Here is a 22,117-nt window from a genome sequence, read left to right on the forward strand (position 1 = left end):
AACAGGAAAAAWYMAARSAAAAMMMMMAWCTTTTGCAGGTATTTCTGCAGGCYCAGCCCTTCCATTGCTCTCCTGAACAGATCCCCGTTTTTTGGGAAGGTGACAAGTGACAGATGCAGSCAGGGAAAGCGTCCCTTTGAGGACAAGCCACCCACACGTGGCAACAGCTCGTCCTGATCTGGGCTCCTGATTGATTTGCCTTTGCTTTAGCARGGCTCCCCGGGGAGCAGGTGGGATTATAATTACCTCCTGGTAATTAATGCAGCCGTCATTTCAGCTCGCCGAGTTCTCAGAGGAGACGGGTTTTATTTGCAGCTCGCTCTGCAAAAACATCCCGAGATTTCTGAATCAAACAGGCAAAGCTCTGAAGAGAGGCTGGGGCTGGGGGAGGCAGGCACGAACGCTGGCTGTGATTTATCACTCTGGAATCATTCCTGACGGAGATGCTCTCACATGGCACGAGGCAGGCACGGAGAGATTCAGCCCCTCCTGCAGAATCCTTTAACATTTCATTTTTTCCCAGAACCAGCAGCCTGTTCTTGCTCAGAACGAGTCAAGCAAAGATGCAGAGTTGAGGATATTTCCCCTTTTTCCCCAATGTGGTGACACCTGAGTCATTGTCTTGGGGGATTGTCCTGCTCTGGGATCACCAGTGGGATGCTCTTTTCCCCACTTAAGCCCCTTTTCCCCTCTTGATTTATTAACAAGGATTAAAAAAGAACCCAGGTTAAAATTCTGTGCCTGAATGAAGAATCAATGTCTGACTTTTGTGGCCGATCACACCAACCTCCCACAGCCTYCGGCCTTGGGGGAGCCAAACTTGAAAGGAAATTCCACAAAAGCAGAGCAAACTCTCCCAAAAGTAATGATCAGTGTTTTTATTCGTACACACTTGCTTTGAAACTACAATTAATACTTAAACAAAAGCGTTCCATGCAAACAAAGAATCGAAGGTACTGYGAATTAGGAAACCAAACAAAACAAAACAAAAGATGCTGTAATTTGTACATCAGTCTTGCCCACTACACTTCCATTTTTTTTTTATTTTTTTAAATCTTTTGAAAAATGAATGGCCTCTCCAAATTTTCTGGTAGCATCTTGCAGATAAATGATATGAAAATAAATAATGTTCTCCTCTGTATAAATACAACATTTGGGTCTTAAAATAATACGAAAAATATTAATGAGTTCGAAGYGGGATTGCTCAGTGTTTAAAAAAAGATAACATTAAAGTGAAATACAGTCATTTGAGAAGTTTCAGGTGTTCTCTGTATTGTGAAAAACCACAGAGTGTTGGTTAAATGCACATTTTAAACAGAGCCAATGAGCTTCATTTTGTTGAAACTGGTGTTTTTTACATTCATTTCCATAATACAGGATTGGATAAATGAAAGGCTTGGTAGGGGACAAGCCGTAGATTAAATTTGTATTGCCCCTGCAAGGACATTGTTTTTTCTGCCCCAAGGCCAACAGTGGGCACAAACAGATCATGAATTAATATTTCCAGTGAATTTGGGGATCTTGGCYGAGCACTCAGGGAGCTCGGAAGCCAAACCAGGAGCGAGTGAAGCTCTGGAAGGACAGAACCTTCATGGGGTTCAGACAGAAGGACAAGAAATCCAAATAATTCTTAGGAAAATGTTTGCAAAGATCWGGAAGATCTTCTTCCTTTCCATTAAAATGTTCCTGTCATTAGCAATTATAAAATTAATGAAACATCAGCTGCAGAGTGTCCAATGTAACCGGAGTGAGAAATGAGCTTCAATGCCAGCTGATTATCAGTGTTGTTGCTACTCATCTCACACAGTTTCAAATCATTAACAGRCTTAATTTATTTATTTAGGTCAACTGACATCAGTGGATGAAAAAAACCCAGCTTCTGGAGCTGTTTTCTTTTAAATTCGAACTACGGTGTCACAGACAAGTTAGAAAAAAACAAAATAAACAACACAAAGACACATTAACAACACAGAAATACATTAAATTATCAACAGAAAATATCGACCTGGCATGGACGGACCAGCTGCACAAARAACAGAGCTCCTCCTTGGGCAGGAGTCGGTAAAAACGGTGCTAGAAAACAACTGTGCTGACTTTATTTACCCAAAGGGAATCTCCCCCTGCAGTGATCAGCTCTGCTAAGACTTCCACCAACACGGAATTTGTTAAAATTGCACATAAAAATCTCAGTAGCTGGGAAAGAGGTGAGTGCAGCCCACAATGAGTGAGCATCACTCCCTGCCACAGCCTGACTCAGGTACAAAAGCTGGGCTCCAGATTCTGTAAGAAACGGGATCAGATCTGATTTTTATTTCTCTCTTCAAACGGTTTCAGCRGAGTTACTAAAGGTCTGTAAAAAAGTAGAAACAGCATGGTATAGCCAGCAGTACCACGCGAATCCGAGAAGCTGACTGAATATTAAAAATGATAATAACGCTTACACAGCTCCTGTCAGGTTAAAAGAGAATTAGAAACGTGGCCTAAGGAGTKCTCACCCCTCCCTGTGAGGTCAGTCAGAGTCATCACCCCCTTTTACAGAGGTAACGGAGGCAGAGAGGTGAACGTGGCCCTCTGCCCCTCGAGGGTTTCCTGGGAACACCAGGGCTGTAGTGCACGGTGATTATTCAGGATAAGGCTCTTGAATTCCCAGTGGTTACTGGCACAGCGAGGGAATCACACGTGGATGTGGAGTCAAATCTTTCTTATTTCAGATCCCATCTATGAGCACGGGGCCGAGGGAAAAAAAGTGATTTTTAGCTCGTCTGCTGCTGGACTGTCAGCAGCTCGGTGCCCACCTACTGAGGGGATGCAGCAAACACAGACAAGAGACAAAAACCCCTATGTACAATAACTTATGCTAATGACTAACAGAACTGAAAATCACATTCAATATTTCCAGAAGTTCCCTGGCAGCTCTGAAAGCCCCCTGTAAACTCGATATGCTGTACATACACTTTGTACTTGTAGCAAAGCTTTATTATTGGATTATTATTATTTTTTAARAATTATTATTATTATTTCCAATGCTATGCTTTGCACAATAAAGAGGATCCTCCCCGCCCTGCTCCCTGCTCTCCTATGGCAGTGAACTGGATTCACCAGCTCAGAAAACACTTTTCAAGTGATGCCACTCAATCCTTGGACATGTGATCCCTCCAGCTAGAAGACAAGTTCCTCTCTTGCTCAACCTTATTAATTTTATAGAAGCCCAGAMTTATTGAATTGGATTCACCCCAAAAGACAGGACGGGTTTCAGAGGCCAACAGCGCTCAGACATGATGAGGTTTTTTTAAACCAACAGCTGATTTCCAGAAGAACTTCCTTCAGTTTGTAAAAGGAAATTCAATTGTATTTCTGGAAAGAATGAAGGGTCAGAAAGTTGAATTGCATTTCTCATCTGAACTGGATTAAGAAGGAGTGTTTTATATGGGAATGTGCTCTCTCCTTCTCACGGATGTGCCAGCCTCGCTAAGAGCACCCAGCCTGGCCAGATGAGGTGATTCTGGTGACTCAGAGGTGCTCAAAAACACCCAGATGCCCCAATAATGCAGAAGTTTGCCCAGGAGYCAGTGAAGTCCCATCTGATCCCTAAAAACCCCTTGGAAGTTTTATATGGCAGACCTGCACCTCCCCTGGCAGGAATGGGGCTGCCTTGGAACCATCTGGGATTTGGGCACAGGGATGGGAACACAGCTCCCAAAATTTCCCCTCTCAGCCTCAGTGCAGCACAATTCTCAATTACAGCTCCCAAAATTTCCCCCTCTCAGCCTCAGTGCAGCACAAATCTCAATTTGTCTTTTGGGAATCTTGGTGGCAACGTGGGTGTTGGGATTGCAGTTGCTATCGAACACAAGTGAAGGAGAAGCAGCTCTAATGCCTCTCCTTCTGCTGATACACGCTCTCTAGAAATCCAAATCCTGTGAAAAATATTACATAAATAACATCTGTGTCTGAAAAGAGATGAAAATTCTGGCTGGATACTTCAGGTTTTCCTTGCCTTTCTAAATTTCTGGGTTCTGAGCAGCCAGAGGGATTTCTCGGGAAAGGTCTGAGCGTGACCCTTCACTTGTGAGGGCATCAGGAAGGGCAGGGAGGGTGACACAGCTGATCCCTGCTTTATCCAACCCTGCAGGATCCAGGAGCTCCCAGCACCTTCTCCTAAGGGTTACAGAAACTCCAGAGGACAACACGGACATCACGAGCCCAGGGACCTGAGTTAATAACGCTGAAGAGGAATTTCTGCTTCTACAGCAGAAAAAATGGGAGAAAAAACATGAGTGATGAAGAAAGTGGGCATGAGGAGTAGCCAGAGAATGAGCAGCCCTGTCCCAGCACCAGAGCAGCCCTGTGACACCCTGTCCTGGTGTGAGCAGCACCCACTGTCCCTGCTGTGCCACCAACACCCACCCAATGTGGGACTTCCCTGGACAATCCAATTTCATCCCAGCTGTGGGAATATCCACCCATGGGATCTCCTGCCTGGTTCAGTTCTGCCCTGTTCTGTTTTGCTCACTCCCCAAACCCGTGTGCTGCTATTTCTCCCAGTATTTTCCCTTTTTTAAAAGTGCCTTTTGCTCTTCATGTCCTTAAAGCCATCTCTTGGCAGACTGGCATAGCTGAGAGCCCCTTCTTGATTAAAATCTGAGCCTCAGTAATCTCTTAATTCAGCCAATGATCTCCTACAGCATGACACCCAGATTTTACTAAACATTAGCAGGCTAATAATGTTCAGGAAAAATGAATAAATAAAAAACCATGACTGCTGCACTAGGCCACAGGCTTTATGGTGAACACCATCATTTTGGAAGTGTATAAAACACAAAGGAGAAAATGAACTCCCAGTCTTGGCTGACAACATATTTGACACAGGACAGTTGAAAATTTTCACTCCTAAAGTGTTTGAAAAGTTTGGAGTTCTGTTTATTTGGGCAATGACCCGAGTTCCTGAGTTCCTGTCACTTGGTCACACCTTGGAATCAGCTGGGGGCTGATCACTCCAAGATGCTCCTTGCTGGAACTGGGGGTACAAAAAGACTAAAACAGGCAACAATTGGACTCCTGGAGTGTGGGAATTGCACATCCTGACCCCAAACCCACATTTTCTGAGGGTCCCATGGGTGCAGGAACTGACACCCTTCACATCCCAACCACGTTTCCCTCAATCTCTGCCCAACTGACCCAGGGCACCCCCGAGGTCCAGCCCGTCCCTCTGGCCACCACCTGGCAGGGTTGGATCTTTCTGACAGAATCTTTGGCACAGGTTCCATGTTTTATTGTCATAAAAGATAATTAGAAAGTCGGTTCCCCTCCCACCCCACCCCATTACATATTCTAGTATAAATTGAAATCTTTTTATGGCAAATATCTTACTTTTTGAATATGTTTACATGCTGGAAAAATCGTAATCAAGTCTGCATGCAGCAACAGAGACATCATGCTTCTGGCATCATCATGCACATCTGACAGACAAAAACTGCCTGTGGCTGCTAACGGGATCAAGGCAGGAGGGAGAAAAAAAAGGGGAAATGCACCAACTACTATTTTACATGCTGTAACAAAACCAAAATATGCACAAAACATTATTTACTGATATTTGAATTAATATCTTCTGGTAAGTTGTAAGAGGAAATATCAAATTTTTTTTTAATCTAAGTGATAGGAGAGGAGAAGATTGCATTAATTACAGTGTTCATCATTGCAAATAAAGTCTATTTCCTTCTCTGCAAGTAATAAGCAGATGTGAAATGAAAGCCTAATTGAACCTCGTATAAAACCTGCAGGTAGCAATTATTATTTAAAAGTATATCTACTTTAAAAAAAAAAAGAGATTATACCCTAARCCAGTAACAATATTCAAAACCTAAAGTAAAAATCAAAACAATAGCAAGAAAACATTTAGCTAAATCTAAATGGTGTCATTCAGAACAAGAACTTCCACAAATAAAGCACAAGTTGTTTTATAAAATTTTTTATAATACTCTTTATGCTYGATACGATTATGTCAATAATATAGATCTGCTTATTATTAACCCTTATTATTAAGAGTTATTACTAAACATGCAAAATTCATTGCATGAAGCATATGTAAAACGTAGTAAATTCCATTCTATCAATAAAACGAGTTTTAGGTGCTGCTTCTTTCAGGCTTGATTATTCTACAGCCCAAAGTTTTCTGAATTAAACCTGATTATTTTAAGACTAAGTCTCCCTCAATTTTCATGAGTTATTCTGGAGAAATCAGGAAGTCACTTGGGGCTGCATTTTTTTTGTTAATTTAGTATACATAATGCTTTCTTCAATTTACTGCCCTACACTGYAGACTATAAATAAACACGTGTAAATAAGATTTAAGGAATTAMAGTTTTGCTTTACATTCCAGGTTAATAAATTTCATAGTAAAACGTTGGTATTAGAACCAGTTAACGGTAAACTTGAGGAGTGGCGTAAATGAAACCAGCTGAACAGACAATGGCACCCTGGATCACAGAATAATCTCATGGAGATTAAAATTCACAAAAGTATTATTAAAATTATTACTATTATCATTATTATTATTATTATTATTATTATTATTATTATTATTATTATTATTAAAGACAAAATTTCACCCTTGAGTTTATCACATGCTACTCTTAGCAAAAACCCCAGAGATCTGGCCACCACCCGAGTGCATTTATTTGGGATTGTACAGGATCTGTTTGTGAAGCCTCAGGGTCTAATTTGATTTCACCCCCTCTCCCACCCATTCCCAACTTTATTTTTTTTCCTGCCATATTTCCCAACACTTCCAGCAATGTTTTTGCAGTGCCTCTCCCCTCTGGAGCTGACCCCACTCAGTCTCTGTGCTTCTGATGCCCCAAAAGTCTCTGGGAAGCACCAGGAGGATGCTCCCACCCCAAGGAAGGAATACTCMAGGTGGCTTCTCATTCTGACCACCTGTTAGATTGCTTTTTTCTTTTTCCCAACACAACAGAGAGGAAAAGGGAGCAAAAGGACAGTGGGGAGTTACAAAATCTATAACGTACCAAAACGTGGGTGAGTTTAGAAGAGTCGATGGCGACTTCTAGGAGAAAAAGTGGGCACCGTACACTGATTTATCTCCTGTTAAGACAACATCACTGTTGCAAAACCCAAATCCTGACTAAGTGGCCCTTCCCTCACCTCACACCCTCTCTAACCCTACAATTTCCAGGCCCAAATGGAATCAACGAGGCAGAAGCCTAAAAATTGTAGGGTTACGGCCGTTCCCCGCGGCGGGGTTTGTTCTGCTGTTTCACGCTACATTTTCTACCAGGGGGTGCATGAACTGGGGGTTGACGTAGGAGAACCCTTCAAAATCTGTTTGGTCTATGTTAGCAATGACCAGCTGATCAGGAGGYGTCAGCACCGGCTGTCCTCGCGTGAAGAACTTGTCGAAGTTTTCAGCCCCTTTGCCGCACTGCAAGGAGAGAGGAAAACAGAAAAAAAGGTTGAAAAAGGTCAGTGAAACACTGGCAGAGTTGTCAGGACAYGTGCAAGGCTTTTCCTCGTTTCTTATGGGTAGTTGAGAGAAAATTTTCAGGTATTTCAGAAAAAAATCCCAGAGAAAACAAGGAGTTTTAGTAGCTGAATTCTGATGAAAAGCAGTCAGAAAGGTTCCCATCCATCAGCACGAGGTCATGAGATAAAGAGGCTTCTGTATAAATATATCCATATCTTCAAACAGATGAATGGCTTTTGCTTTYTRAAATCACTATCCATCCCTGGRGGGGYTTAAAAGGTGTGGAGGTSTGGTGTTTGGGGACATGGGYTGGTGGTGAGCTGGGCAGTTCTGGGATTATGGTTGRAYTCAWAGGTCTTTTCCRYCCTAAAGGATCCCATAACTGCATGATCCTGRTATAAATAGAACCAGCAGGCACCATGAATGAGCTGTGCACAGGGCATGTGAGTACCAGACTGGGATTTGAGGTTATTTTTGTCTGGGGAAGTTGGGCTCTGTGTGAACCCRCCTCGGTGTGCTTTGATAGCAGCCTGGGTAAACAAATAACAAAATCTATCTCCCAGATAACCAGGGAGACAGAGCACAGCWGCTCTGAGGAGGAGCCAGGAGCTGGGATGGCACCAGAGCATCCTTCCAGCTTTCAGTCCCTCCCTGCTGGTGTTACTGCTCACCTCCAGGAGACTCTGAGCACTCACTCCCGAGCTGATAAAAATTTCAGAGGTGAAGGCAGATTTGCTTTATGATCAGCTTTAAATTCTACTCAAGAAGCACGTAATAAAAACCTGCCATGAAATGTGCTCTGGAGAGCAGCTGCCCTGGGCACAGCCAGCTCTGGGGATTGCTGGGCAGGGATGGCAGCACCACATGAGTTCTTGGTTTATTTACACCCTCCCTGTGTGCAAAATCTGCACCTYGCCAAAAAGGTATTTCCTCAGGTGGTAAAAAACTCTTCTCAGCTGCAGCTCTCCTCCTGGTGATGTGAAAAAGTMATTTGTATGAAAAAAGTGAAGAATAACTTGGTTGGTGAAGTCCCCTGTTCATTAATCTGTAATACCTCACTATAATGTGTGTATTTGCAAATAAATCAGTGTACAGACCAGTCCCCCTACACCCAAAATGCTAAAGCCAGCCAGACATCCCAGCTGAAAAATAAAAGGGTTGGGGAAGAAAGATTCAATGTTAGGACACAGAATTTTACAGCAGCTCCTTAAAGCTTGAATTCTTGTGTGCAAAGTCTCCTCTCTGCCTGTCAATAAAGCACAGCACATGCTGAAAGAAATTCTGTCTCAACAAGCAAAGCTCTTCCAATTCTATTATGCAAACAGCTCTCAGGGAAAGGACATCTTTCCACTCGCTTGGATTTCTAAAATGGTCCTGCAGATACATGTGTGCAAGCCATTAAAAAACATGGGATTTTTCTTGCAAACGGCGCAGACTTTGCTGTAGGATAGGGAATAAAACCCCCTGTTCTGTGCAGCCAACCATGGAGGAAATTCAGCCCCRTAATCCAAATCCCTAAGTCAGCTCCTGAGTGCAGATGCTGCTCAGAGGAGGCCGTTGTGAGCCACATTTATTACCASTCTCTGGTGGCTGCTGTGGATGTGCCAATTTTCGCTGTTTTCAGCTTTCTGCAGTGCTGACCATCCAGGCAGGGCTCAAACCACTAAGAGGATTCTTTTGCAAGGAAAAATGTTCCCTGGGCTCCACAGTGCAAAACATGATCAGACTCCCAGACAGGCCTGCCCTGATCCAATTKCCTCATTTTAGTGATGCTTTAGGATTTCAGTTTCTCTATTTCCATGGCTCTGTACCCCTGTGATTCTTCAGTGTTTAACTCCAGACTCCACAGACAGTGCTGAGCTCCTGCTCTCCCATTTTTACACAAAACAATTCCTCTGCAGCCCCAAACTCAAGGACACCTCCCTGKGCCAGGCCCCAAGAGATGGAAACAACAGAGAATTGGGGGGAGCCAAGTTGGAGTTTTTGACTGCCTTGGCTGCAGCTGCAATTGGAGGATTCAGCAAATCCCGATGTGCAAATGGACAAAAGTGAGAAARGGTGAAAAACCCGTGAGCCAYTGTCCATTGTGGGWGGGCTGGGATTGRCCTGGATGGYCCTGAAGGCCCTGCMATRAACAGAAYTGCTTTTTATTCTCTGAGTTTTGTCCAGSCTGTTTTAGGGAGCCCCATAAGGCATTGTTAGCCCTGCCCCAACTGAGCACAGTGAGGGGAGGAACCGGCGCCCACTCACCACTTTGGGTTTGAAGGGTGGCTGGATCTCCCTGTTCTCCAACTTTTCCCAGTCGATYCTCCTGAAGAAAGCGTGTTCCCTGATGTCTCTTTCACCCTCCTGGCCACAGCCAAGGCGTTTTGCAGGATGTTTAGTCATCAGCTGTTGGGAAGGAAACATCAAACGATTCCATTTAATTGAATGAAAGTAGAGGGACTTCCCCCTGCTTGCAATGCTTTTGCTCCTCTCCTGAAGATACACATTGATAATAAAATTGCTTTGAAAAGCTCAAATTAATTTTTGGAAGAATTTTCTCATTTGGTCACTGGAGACAGCCAACCAGAAACAAAGTTAGAGGCTACACAAGGGAAATTTCTCCCCCTGGGCAAAGGTTGCTGCCAGAGGTGCAGGTGGTGCCCAGGACAYGCTGCCATCCCCGCTGGTCAGAACTCACCCCCGAATTTCACCTCCAATCTCTCACTTCAACCTTACAGATCTCCAGAACAGTTTCTGCCCTATCYCAACAATCAATTAAACATCATAAATTCCAATGCACTAAAGCTGTACGAAGTCCAACCGCCCCACTCCCATTTCATTTTTCTGGGGCTTGTTCAAGACATCTCATTACAGAGCCTCCGATTCTTTGGCACCCAGCTGACAACATCTAATCTGTGTTTCCTCCCTTGCATTCTTAATGACATCCTGGTCAATACTGAACCCAGTTGCAGAGATTAAGCAGACTTGGGAAGAAAAAAAAACCAGCCCCAAACCCACCAGCCTGGCGTGCTCAGAAATTGAAATGTGCTCCCTAATTAACAAACTCCTCAGCATCTTCCAATCRGTGTGTACATTGGGAATTGTGCAAAGAGGCCTTAAACTCTCAGTTCCAGTTTGGTGGGGACTTTTTAAAGCTCTTTGACAAATTGTCTATGATTAATGTGCTGCTGGGAGTGATCCCTCAACAGATCTTCTTAAAACCTCAGCTGTGCCACTTTAGGCTCCTTCCAAATGTTGAGTTGATCTGATTCCAATTTTGAACCTAAAATAAAAGCGACTCTGAGCAGGTTTGGGAAGTGGCTGTGCACTGGGCTGGAATCACAGCCCTCCTCAAGATTCACAGCAACTTTCCCATTTTGGTCACCTTTTCCAAACCTCTCGCTTTCGCAGCAGGTGATAAAAGAAAATGGGAGTATTGATTCCAGGAGTTTTAATTCTTTCCAAAGTTGATGCATTTACCAAACCCAACAGACTCTCAATCAGTGGAATGGAAGTCAAGCAGACAAATCAATTCCATGAGCACAGTGGGCACGTTTGTCCTGCCTGGTGGTGCCCAGTCCTGGGATTGCTGAGCTGCCGCTCTCTGCAAGGGTCAGAAGCTTTCTCATATTGACTTCTCAGCTCAGCAAAAATGCCCACTGAAACCTGAATTAACTTGACAGTTCAATACAGGTGAAGAACGTGTCAGAATCACAGAGATTTGCCCTCAAGCTCAAGGTGCAGGGTGATTTCAGCTTTCTGCCCTCCCTTGGCATGAGCACCCAGAGAGATGAAAGCAGGGCAATTATATCAAATCCAGCCTGTGCTGKTTGAATTTGTGACTGTCCTGACAAGGCAGCAATCTGAATGTACTTTACAAAAATACATAATCTTTATTTTTTTATTGGCCAGCACATTTACACTGGGATAAGCTCCAAAATTGGCGTGGCCTTTCATTTTACCTCCTTGTTCTAAACACCTTTTCTTTCCCTTGAYGATTTCCTTTAATGGGCTGACATCCAGCTCGTGTATAACACTTCATAAATGGTTGCAAAGGATGGGAAGAATGTATATAGCAAATTAACTAAGTGCAATGTTATTTTATCAGTGTAAGTCAGACATCAAATAACCGATCACAGGTGGTGAAATGGAAAAGCTGCAGACTGATAGTGCTCTGGAGAATCACAAGGAATCAAAGCAAAGCCAAATGAATTTCTTTTTCCATATGATAATCCCCTGAAGTCAAATCTATTCTTTTCCTCAGAAGTTAAAAAAAATTAATYTGGAATCTAAGGCCAATTTTAGGCCCACATGCACCACTGGGTCAGATTTTTCCTTGCATTTATGCTGCAGATTTTCACATCAGCTCATCTTCACCTACATTTAGAGATRATTCTCCCAAACTCTTATGCTCTGATCCTGTCAGTAACATTTTCCAGCCATTTTGGGCTGAGGACTCCCTGGAGCATCTCCAAGCTGAGAAATCTCATCCTGCAACATCGAGGTGAGGGGCACAGCAAGAGGAGCCCCTTCCCACCRCAGTCCAGTTTGTAAATTCTGCTCTGGATCTTGGCAGCTGCTGATCCTGACATTTGTTCATCCCATAAAACAAGCCGGAACAGCAGGAAGAGCCCAGCACTTCCCAGTGACACCGAGTGACAGCACAGCTCAGCTCTGACTGATGGAGGTTGTTGTACTTTCAAACACCACGGTGCTGTGTGAGGCACACCCAGCTGTTCACAAGGAATGTCAAAAGGGACTTAATGATACATAAAATTTAATCTAAAATTTCATCTCACCCCCTTGCAGATGGAGACAGCTTCTTTGGACAGGGATTTGGGGTAGGAAACRTTGTGCTCCATTATGGACTGGAAAAGCTCGTCTTCGTCTTCCCCATCAAAWGGAGGCTGGTGAGAATAAATCAGAAGCAAGTTAATTATTGAGTTTGCATTTTTTATTTTCTATGAAATAGCATGGCAATACCATTCCCAAAGAGATCAGCTCACAGAAGTGGTCCTTGTCCAGGAACAACCCCCAGCTCCCAGCCATCTGCAGCCTGGGCATCTTCTGACCCAGAAGTTTGGTGTTTGGCAGTYGTCTCAGATTAAAATCAGGCAGAAATGTTCATTTCTGTCCCCAGAATGGCAGCCAGGTTAATGAAATGTGTGCAGGATTATCTTTGTGATCAGCTTTAATCAGTTTTTAAAGCTACTGTGCACCAGACAGGCAAAATACTTCAAAGGGTGAAGTTTGGAGACTTTCAATTACCTTGTGCTAAGGTATATCCATTCCTCAMTTAATTCCAGTTTAACTCCTGCTTGTTTTATGCCATGGCTGATTCTGCTTCTGGGACTATAAAAAGGAAGRGCTGCACTACATTTTAAAATACAGGGGGTAGGAAAGTGCCCATGGATCAATCTCAGGATATSAGCCCTGTGCAAGATCCAGCTAATGGTAAATCCCCTTTTCTCCAAAGCATTCAGATGGCCAATATTTGCAATTCAGCCTGCAAATGTTAACAGCTGCAAYTGCTACACGTTCAAACTTTGAAAATGTCCACTGCAATTCAGCAGAGAACCTATTAAAGGCATTTGTGAATGTTTTAATGAATGTTTTGATGAATGTTTGAAGCTTTGGAAACGCCTGCCTTCAGCTAACCGTCACCGAAAGCCAATGGCAGGAATCTTTTTCAACTCAAGACTAACAGAATTCCTTCAAGTTGGTGCTTATCTGTCATTTATTGCAGCACAGCTCTGCTTCCCCACCCTGAGTGACTCAGAGAGCAGCCTCTCATSAGCTGTGCAGCATGAGGGGTCTGTAACTGAGCAGATTTTGAGCACACAGAGCTGCATTTTACCCCCAGGACGTTCGGCACAAAAACCCATATTCTCACGACTCAGCTGCACTGCGGAGCTGATACACACACTCGTATTATGCTTCCCCGTGGTTTCAACCCTCTAAATGGTATTTCTTCCACTTGACATGCATTTTGCTGCTCCAGTGTCTCCCTTTCAKTGCTGAGGACGGTTATTTATGACATTATTGCAGCACAAAGGAGCCGTGCTCAAAGGCAGAGCTTGATGATGTGGGCGCAACATAAAGAGCTTAAAGCTTAAATACATCCCCAGCCGAGGCAGGCAGGAGTACAAGGAGATAACAACACAATGAAAGGCTTCAGTCTTATCCTCTAATGGCCCAAACCTTCAGGGAGAGTTGAAACAGGCCTGGAGAAGCAGGAGGAAGGAGGGTGAACCTTACCTGGCCGGCCAACATCTCATAGAGCAGCACGCCGTACGCCCACCAATCCACCGACTTCCCATAGGGCTGGTAAGCAATAATCTGCATAATCACAGAAAAAACAAAGGAAAAGCCCCTGTGTTAATAAACTCCCAGCCTTGAGGTGTATTAGGTACATGTATGACATGCGGGGAAGGACAAATTTCCATGGAAAAGGKCAGGAAGGGAATCCTGTAATCGCCGCTCCAGCGAATCATGGGTTGCAATGGAGTGGGATTGTTTTGCAAGTGACAGTCTAAACCCACCCACACCCTTGGTACCCTGGCATTTGGGAAAYGCAGCTCTCAGGAGCTCTCAGGAATCCTTGGGATGTTCATTTGAGGGTAAAGGAGGGAGCATGGCAGCACCACGTGGACATGGCAAAACCATTATCCACCCACTTGTGTCAGGCTCTGAAATCATGGGACTTACTTAACTTAGGCAGTATCAATAATTAAGCCTTTCTTTTCAATATTTATATTCTTGCTCTGCTGCAAAAGGAATCAAAATTTAGAAAAAGGATAAAACCCTGAAAAGCTCAGTTAAGTTTTCCCAAAAAGCACCACTGTGATACCCAGTATGAARTAGCAGCTACACTGAAAAGAAAGGGGCTTCTGCTGTTCAGACTGATGGAAATGTCAAATATTTTCCATCCTCTGGGYTCACATCTGACTCACTCAAATTGAGTTCTGATACAAGGAGAGGCTGCAAGTGCCAGCAGCTCCTGGGTCCYTTCTGTGTCACCTTCTTGAATTGAGGGCTCCCCAGAGGTCAGAGCTCATTTATTTCAGAGCTGCATTTGGCCGTGGTGTGGAGGGGTTTGGAGGTGCAGATGTTGCCCAGATCTCTTGAAGGGATATTGTGAACTGTGAAAGGATGCAGGACATCCCAGCCCCTGCCAATCCCCACTGAAGCCATTGATTCCAATATCTCTTTCCCACTGGAATGAGCAGGGAAAGGGAACTGAGGCAGCCACATTTATTTTCCTTTTCACTCGYGCTTTCATTCTTCACGAAATAAATTGCCAACTCAAGCACACATCACACACCCTAAATTTTTGAGTTGTCTGAAGGAGAAGCTGAACTGCCAAGTTGCTCATGAAAACAGTGAGTCACTAGTGCAATAAAGCAGGACTGCCTGGCTACTAAATAAAATTATGGTCTCTGGGTGAATATATGTTCTTCCCTGAGATAGAGCAGCACACGACTTTAAAATGACTGCAATGCTTCTCACCGAAGGATTTCAAAACCAACGGCGCTTTGGAATATATTGGACAAGCAGAGGGAATAACAAAACTCTCATCTGGAAGGCCCTACATCAAGGCAATCTGTATTMGTTGTGTTTTAGCAGTAATATGGGCTTAAAATATATATATTTGGGACATTCATTTCATATTRGAGTAGCTGGCATGCTTGGTTACTCTCCCTTCCATTTCCATCACCAGGAAGTTTCTGCTGGAATCAGTGCTGTCTCTTGAAACACAAAACACTTTCAAACTTTCATCCAGGAGAAATACTGCCCTTTATACAGAGAAAATGACCAAATATTTCATCTTCAATGCTTCTCTGACAATCTCTCCTTGCCTTGTGGAAAAGAGTATTTTATTAAAAAAAAAAATAAAAAAAAATAATAAAAAAAGGAGTATTTTTCAGGTCATTTCTTGATAAGGGCAGAATGTTCTGTACAAGAAGTGCAGTCCAGGTATGTGGTTTTGGGAGGAACAGTTTATTGCAATTAGCAAATGAGAAAAAGATGGAACAACAGCGGTGAGAAAGAAAATGCTGCCACACTGCCAAGGTTCAGTACCTGGCAGCCAGGTCTGCCCAGGAGCCCCCAGCCCACTTTTCTCAGTGTTTGGAAAGGGTTTGATGGGATTATTGAGAGGAGGAAATCATTGAAATTCAGCAATGTCCTGTGGCCAAGTTGGACCAAAGCATGGACTCAGTGATGCTGATTTTTATCCAGCAAGAGGTGAGGCTCTTCTCTGCAGCATTCCCATCAGGAAATGCAATCTGCCCCAGTGAAATCTGCCCTGTGAGAGCTGCCTTTGGGAGAGAAAAGCAAACAGAACCACCAAGAGAGGCCGAGTGAACAGCAAAAAAACTCTAGTGTGTGGTCAGAACAGCTCCAATTTTTGTGCTGTTTGATTCCACATCTGCTGAGAAGAGCAGCACTCTCTGAGCTGACACACACCTCCCTCACCTGACCCATTCCATGATGGAATAGCAGGAACTGAGACACAAATCCAGCCCAAAAGGCTGGGAAGATCCCACTGCAGGTGCAATGACAACACATTTTTGTGAATTATCTCCATGTATGAACAGATGCTGCTGTCCTTTGGGGAGTTTTCTCCCTTTAATCCTGACCGAATTTGAAGCAGCAGCAGGATCCTGGTGAGGCTTAAGGGGAATGCAGAGCAGCCCTTGCCATGTTCATTCTCCAGCCATGGACCCTGTGGATAAACCCTCGGACTGGGAGCTGCTCCCAGCACTGCTGGGAAGCACAAACCAGAGGATTTTCCTCATTTCAGGGAAGGAATTCCACGTGGGAGGCAGCAGATGAGCCTTCAGCACGCAGCCAAACATGCACTGGTGCACAGTCAGCAGGTTCTGAACGCTGTGTGTTCAGCAGTTCCCTCCTGGTCACCCAGAGCTCATCGAAGCTCCCCTGGCAGCTGCTGCACTCACAGCCACCCCTGCCCGCCCTGCAGCAGCTGCCAAGGCCATTCTGCCTGCAGGTGACAATTTGGGCATCCTTTAGGGCATGTGGCTGTATGGCCATGAGCTCCTGTCCCACCAMGGTGTGCAGGGCAAACCCACAGAGCACTGAGGAAATTCTTGACCCTCAAAATGAAAGTCTGCACCCTCCTCCAGCTGTGATTTCTGCTTTTCCCTGGCCAGGCAGCAGTGGAAAGCTGACAGGGCCCTTCTCTTCCCCTCCTCCTCCATCATTAATTTAAAGTATTGCCTTTTTCATGTCCTTTTGCATTCCAAATGTCCCATTTTACCCRTCTATTGCCATACATTAAGAGCTCTGCCTTTCCAGGTTCTGTGGATTTGAGCACTCAAAAAGAGCTCAGGAATTTCTCTCATCAAGCAAAATTGGCAGAAGAAGTCACTTTTTTTCTTTTTTTTTTCCCTCTGTTTTGCCTCCGAGGAAGGCACAGCTAAGAGTAGGACACGGAGATTAATATCAGCAATTTGTAGGAATGTTTAGATCATTGCAGCTAGTAGCCAGTTGGGATGAAAAGATTTTATCCCGGAGGCAAGAGGAAATCTTTTGTGAGCACATATGATATCTGCTGGAAAAGTGAAAACCCAGTTATTAAAAGAAATAAATATTGCCAGCACAAGAAACAGTCACATGCACTTTCCAAACCTCTGCAATACCTATTTGCCTCCCACAATCCTGGCAAATTCAAGGTTAGAACTGAAGGTTTTCAGGCTGTGAGATGGAAGAGAAGGAGAAATRGAGTTTCTAATTTAAATTCTTCTGAAATTCCAGCTCAGCACTTGGGCTGCTGCAGGGATGCTGATGGGGGTGGCTCTGTGCAGGCAGAATCCCTTCCCCTAATCCTCCTGTCTCCATCTCCTCCTGTCTCTCTTGACTGGTCAAGGAAACACCGAGYGCTAATTGATTTCACAGCTATTTCACCACTCTGGCCATAAATGTTTAAGTTGAGCACATCAGGAAATATTCCGTACGAGAGAACCACTTTGTGATCCAGAGGAGCTGTCAGGCCTGGCATCCCAACAATTTAACCTCTGCACGCCCCTCAATTTGCACTGCACAAGAAAATTAACTGTAATTCCAGCCCATCACACACCTCAGCAATGGCACATGGCAACTTTATCGCTTTTTTWAAAAAAGAAAACATTATTTTGCAGCCCACCAGATTGAGGGGTTGGCTTTGTTGAAGGCAGTGCTGCGTTCCCCTGGCTCTCCATGGAGCTGGGGCGTGGGACAACCCTACAGGACCTGCAGGGTCCTTGCAGCTTTGTTTGTGCTCTATCCACCCGCGGGCTCCTGCAGGGACAGCGTGGGCTCCTCAGCCGCACAATCTTCCCCAAATAATGACAGAAAGAGCGAATTCTCCGGGTTTTTTTCCCTCTCCGCGTTTGAGCGCAGCCCACGCACAGGACTCCYGGTACCTTCCCCAGTTTATTTCGATTTAGCTCCTTTATCCCCGCCCAGCAGGGAATGGCACCGTGGAAATGAATGTTCATTAAAATCTATTATATTTGATACATTTTAGCCCACGGAAACATGCTGGAACAGCCCTGCAAGCGGAACAGGAAGCTTTGAAGTTTACCAAAGCTAGTTAGCAATCTGTCAGTCACAATGAAGACCTCARAAACAAAAGAAAATCAGCCAATTAAACAAAAGAAAATCAAATCTGTTTGTAAGATAATAGATGAATTTCCTCTCACTGGATGTTTGCTAAAAGATTTATTTCTTTATATGAAATTTCCAAATAAAGTTAAAATAATTCACTCCAGCATCGACCCATCCTGAGCGTTCTGGTACTGACAAAATGTTCTTTGGCATGAACTGGCCCAAGACAACTGCCACAGAAAGGACACTTTAATTTGTAATATTGGCTTCATTTGTGTTTTGACAGAAGAAAATTAAATGCTGCCCTGGTTGTTCTGATATCCTACAGCATGCAGCAGCAAATGGTGAGAAAACAAGGGTTTATAATCCACAATATTTCACTCKGAAAAGCATGAATTAGCAACCGGGAAAAAAAACAAACTATTTCTCACTCCAGTTTCAGCGAGATGACAAAATTCACCTTAGACACTAATTTACTCGTCCATGTATAAATCTGCCCTGTTCCAACAAACATTCAATTAGAGCCAGGAATGCTCCAGCCAGAGCTCAGTACTCAGTGAAAAACYGAGTCCCTTGGATCAGGACCCAGCCTCTTGCATCAAATCTGCTGCCAAACAAATCAAGGCTCCTGAAAGCCCACTATGCACAAACACCAGATTTTAATATTCATCTCTTTGAATTWTACCCAAATCACCGCATCTGCTTGTTTTCAATCCTTTAGACCTAAACTACTGAAATACAAATCCCATCCAGACKCACAGTCTTAGCTCTGAGCTCGTGTTCATCCCAGTGCCTTAAAGCCCAACTGCATTTCTGGTGATGGAGTTTCCAGTTTAAACCCACTGCAGCTGGTTCAGCTTCAATGCCATTTTCAGCTATGGCCAAGTCACGGAAAACTCAAGGCCAAATATGGATTTATTACAACAACTCCACTCAAAGCCTGATCCCAGAGCTTTTGGAAGARGACTCCAATGACAGGAGCTGTCCTGGGATGAAGAACAGCAAATTGTGACASTCATGCAGCACTGGCAGGACGTGTCCTGGAGGAGACCACAGTGGTTTTACAGAAAGCTCAGCAAAAAGCTTTGAGACCTCCTGAGCCCCCTCCCAAAAATCGGGGAGTGGTTTGGGATTTCTGAAAATGCCAAACAATCCTTTAAATAAATGTGTTCTGATWGCTGTGTGAACCTAGGGAGAAATAGATTAAAGAAGCGTTGTTTGATCCCAGGGAAATATTTSCTGATTTCAGGAAGAAGCTCAGCARCACCCAGGAAGTTTGTGTGACTTCACAAATTGCAAAATTCAGTATAATATTTCCAGGCTACAAATTTAAGATCAGAAATTGTTGAACTTTTTTTAGCTTTTTGCTGGAATAAACAACATCTGAAGCACCTCATAAAAAGTCAGTTTTTCAATTAACAAGGTATTTCTTAAAACAGTGGAATCTTATTGATAACAGCATTAATTCACAAATATATTCAATTTACCTGCAGAAGCATAAATAGTGCCACTCACAGAGAATCTGGAGTTACAGCCACCTAAACCCAGGGGCATAAAATGTGTAGGGACAATTTCCTTCTTGAAAAGCTCAATATTTACCTCTGGTGCAATGTAGTCTGGAGTGCCACAGAAGGTCCTGGTTGTTACTCCATCCAACATGTGCTCTTTGCACATTCCAAAATCAGCAATTTTAATGTGTCCTTCTGAATCCAACATCACATTGTCTAATTTCAGATCTCTGCATAAAATCASAGCAATTTAAGGTTAATGTTTGGGAWAMAATCAGCAATTTTAATGTGTCCTTCTGAATTCAACATCACATTGTCTAATTTCAGATCTCTGCAAAGAATCACAGCAATTTAAGGTTAATGTTTGGGATCCCCTAAGGTCAGATTATTCTCCATGTGTAAAACTATTAAACACCACACAGGAATAAAAAAAAAAAGGAAGTTTTCAATTTTCAGGGGTTTTCATTTGAGCTGGGCATAGCGCAGGTGTAGGAAAAACAGCAGCTTTGGTTTGCACCTCACCAGCACCAACACAACAAAAAGAGCTCTACACTGATAACTTTCTGTTAAAAAAAGTGTTTTAAAAATACACTGAAATGTTCGAGAAACTGATCCTGTTGGGATTTTAAAAATAGTTCCCAAATTGCTAATGTCAGATCATACTCACCTATAAATAATCCCTCTGTTATGGAGAAAGAACAAGCCAATTGAGATCTCAGCTGCATAGAACCTGTGTGGGGAAAAAGAAAAAAAAATCAACACATTTCTTATTGCCTCGTGATTTTCTTCTGGCAAAATAAATTTGGAATTAATCATGGTAAAGAATRATAATATAATATGAAATGAATAATTTATAGTGTATATATAGAGGTGGCTTAAAAGACAACTCACTTCAGCTGGGCCTTAACAGACACCTTTTGAGTATTTGATGATAAAATAATGCACTATTAAATAAAAAAAAAAGTTGAAAATGGCTCCCTGGACCACAAAAAAACAGAGCAGCTGGATCTCAGCATTTTTTAGCACCAATCTGACTCTGCTGCAAAGTTCCTTATCTCCAATCACAAATCWATGAATTCAGGATGCAGCCCAACGTGCATCACCGTTTGTACAGCACGAAATAATTCACAGGAACGACATTCCTTTATCCAGGTTGTTAATGGATTAATTACACACAGCTAATTAAGATGATTACCATATAAAACACAACTGCTGAACACACCAAGAGGTGCAGGATGCTGGTGGCTGCATGAATTCCACGCAAGGGGATTGATTATTTAAAGATGAATTTTTTTCAGCACCAGGGAGGGGGAAGCAACAGATCTGGCAGCACTTGGTCCGAGGTGTTGGTGGGATGGAGATASAGCACAGGCAAAAGCTGCCACAAAACACCACAAATTTTGTCAAGTGCTGGCAGGTTGCATTAGCTGGGAGTCGAGGAGGAGCTGACACCATCCTGGTTTTATTCAGTGAGCTGTGAAAATGTTTGTCTGCATCTGAAAAGCTTATTTTTAGAAGGCCTCTCRTTTGAACAAGCCCTGATTGCTTAAATCAGCGTAAGGGATTATTTTAACTGGATGCTTACAGCAGTTGGTCAGCCCTGATTTGGAAGTTTTATTAGTGAATGGTTTATGGAACACTAATAAGTGGTGATGAGGTGTTACAAGGATGACAAAAATGATACGGATGRATCCATTCACTCTTAAAGATGCTACAGATCATTTTCAGTTGCTCATTGATGGRCCAGATGTGCAATTTCCTGGAAAGAATCGTGTACATAAACAGCTTCTGATCCTTTATTAACTTCTCACAAATATATCATGGAAGTTCTTACAAGCTATACATTAAATTTATCCTGTATAAACCGTAATTTACATTGCAATGCTGAGCCTATTTGTGCTGCCTTTCTCTGTAGCATTAATTCAGACTGAAGGGTTCTACTCGCTGCTTGTTTTTTAGTATTTGCTTTTAAAAACAACACCAGAATACCAATAAACATCTTTAATTTCCTGCTGCTGTGCTTAAATCCTCATCACTTTTCACGCAGGCCTTGCCTGCCTTTGTTTGTGCTGTATTTTTGCATAAAGGCACAGCTACCTTTGATCTACATGTGCAAACAACATTTTTAACACCAAGTGAAATTTAAAAAAAAATTCTGGGCCTTAAAACCAACAAAGGCCAGCCTGGGCTTCATCCTGAGACTGGGAAGATGACAAAGAAGAAATCAAATCCTTTTACAGCGTAAAATCAAGGCGATGATGTGATTTAAATCCATGAACATGAGCACTCACACTGCTTGTGGCTCCTTGAATTTTCCCACTTGCTGAATGTGATACATGAGATCCCCACCATTCACGTACTCCATCACAAAATACAGCCGGTCCTGGGATAAGGTATTAAAGAGGCACAAAAATACATTAGAGATAATATCAGATATTCATTGATCAGAAAGGAAAAAAGAAGTCACTGGCATGTTATTAAAAAGCTTTTAGGATTATTAGGACTGGCCAAAAAAAATATAGATCAGGAAATG

At 43.2% G+C, this 22,117-nt stretch overlaps 1 protein-coding gene across 1 annotated transcript in view; it reads right to left on the reverse strand.

Annotated features, from left to right (window-relative positions):
• Positions 1–3,004: 3,004 nt before the first annotated feature.
• Positions 3,005–22,117, reverse strand: part of PRKCA (protein kinase C alpha) — a 123,073-nt gene continuing 103,960 nt past the window's right edge. Inside the window, exons 11-17 of the mRNA XM_057368882.1 lie at positions 21,876–21,967; positions 20,252–20,314; positions 19,676–19,814; positions 13,724–13,804; positions 12,265–12,372; positions 9,731–9,871; positions 3,005–7,438 (exon numbers count right to left, since the gene is read on the reverse strand). Of these exons, the coding sequence (XP_057224865.1) occupies positions 7,274–7,438; positions 9,731–9,871; positions 12,265–12,372; positions 13,724–13,804; positions 19,676–19,814; positions 20,252–20,314; positions 21,876–21,967 (789 nt within the window). The 3' untranslated portion in view covers positions 3,005–7,273. The remainder of the gene's footprint in view (positions 7,439–9,730; positions 9,872–12,264; positions 12,373–13,723; positions 13,805–19,675; positions 19,815–20,251; positions 20,315–21,875; positions 21,968–22,117) is intronic.

The sequence above is a fragment of the Malurus melanocephalus genome, unplaced genomic scaffold (genome assembly GCF_030028575.1).
Source record: "Malurus melanocephalus ecotype Western Australia unplaced genomic scaffold, MMel_1.1 scaffold_98, whole genome shotgun sequence".
NCBI classification, from domain to species: Eukaryota; Metazoa; Chordata; class Aves; order Passeriformes; family Maluridae; genus Malurus; species Malurus melanocephalus.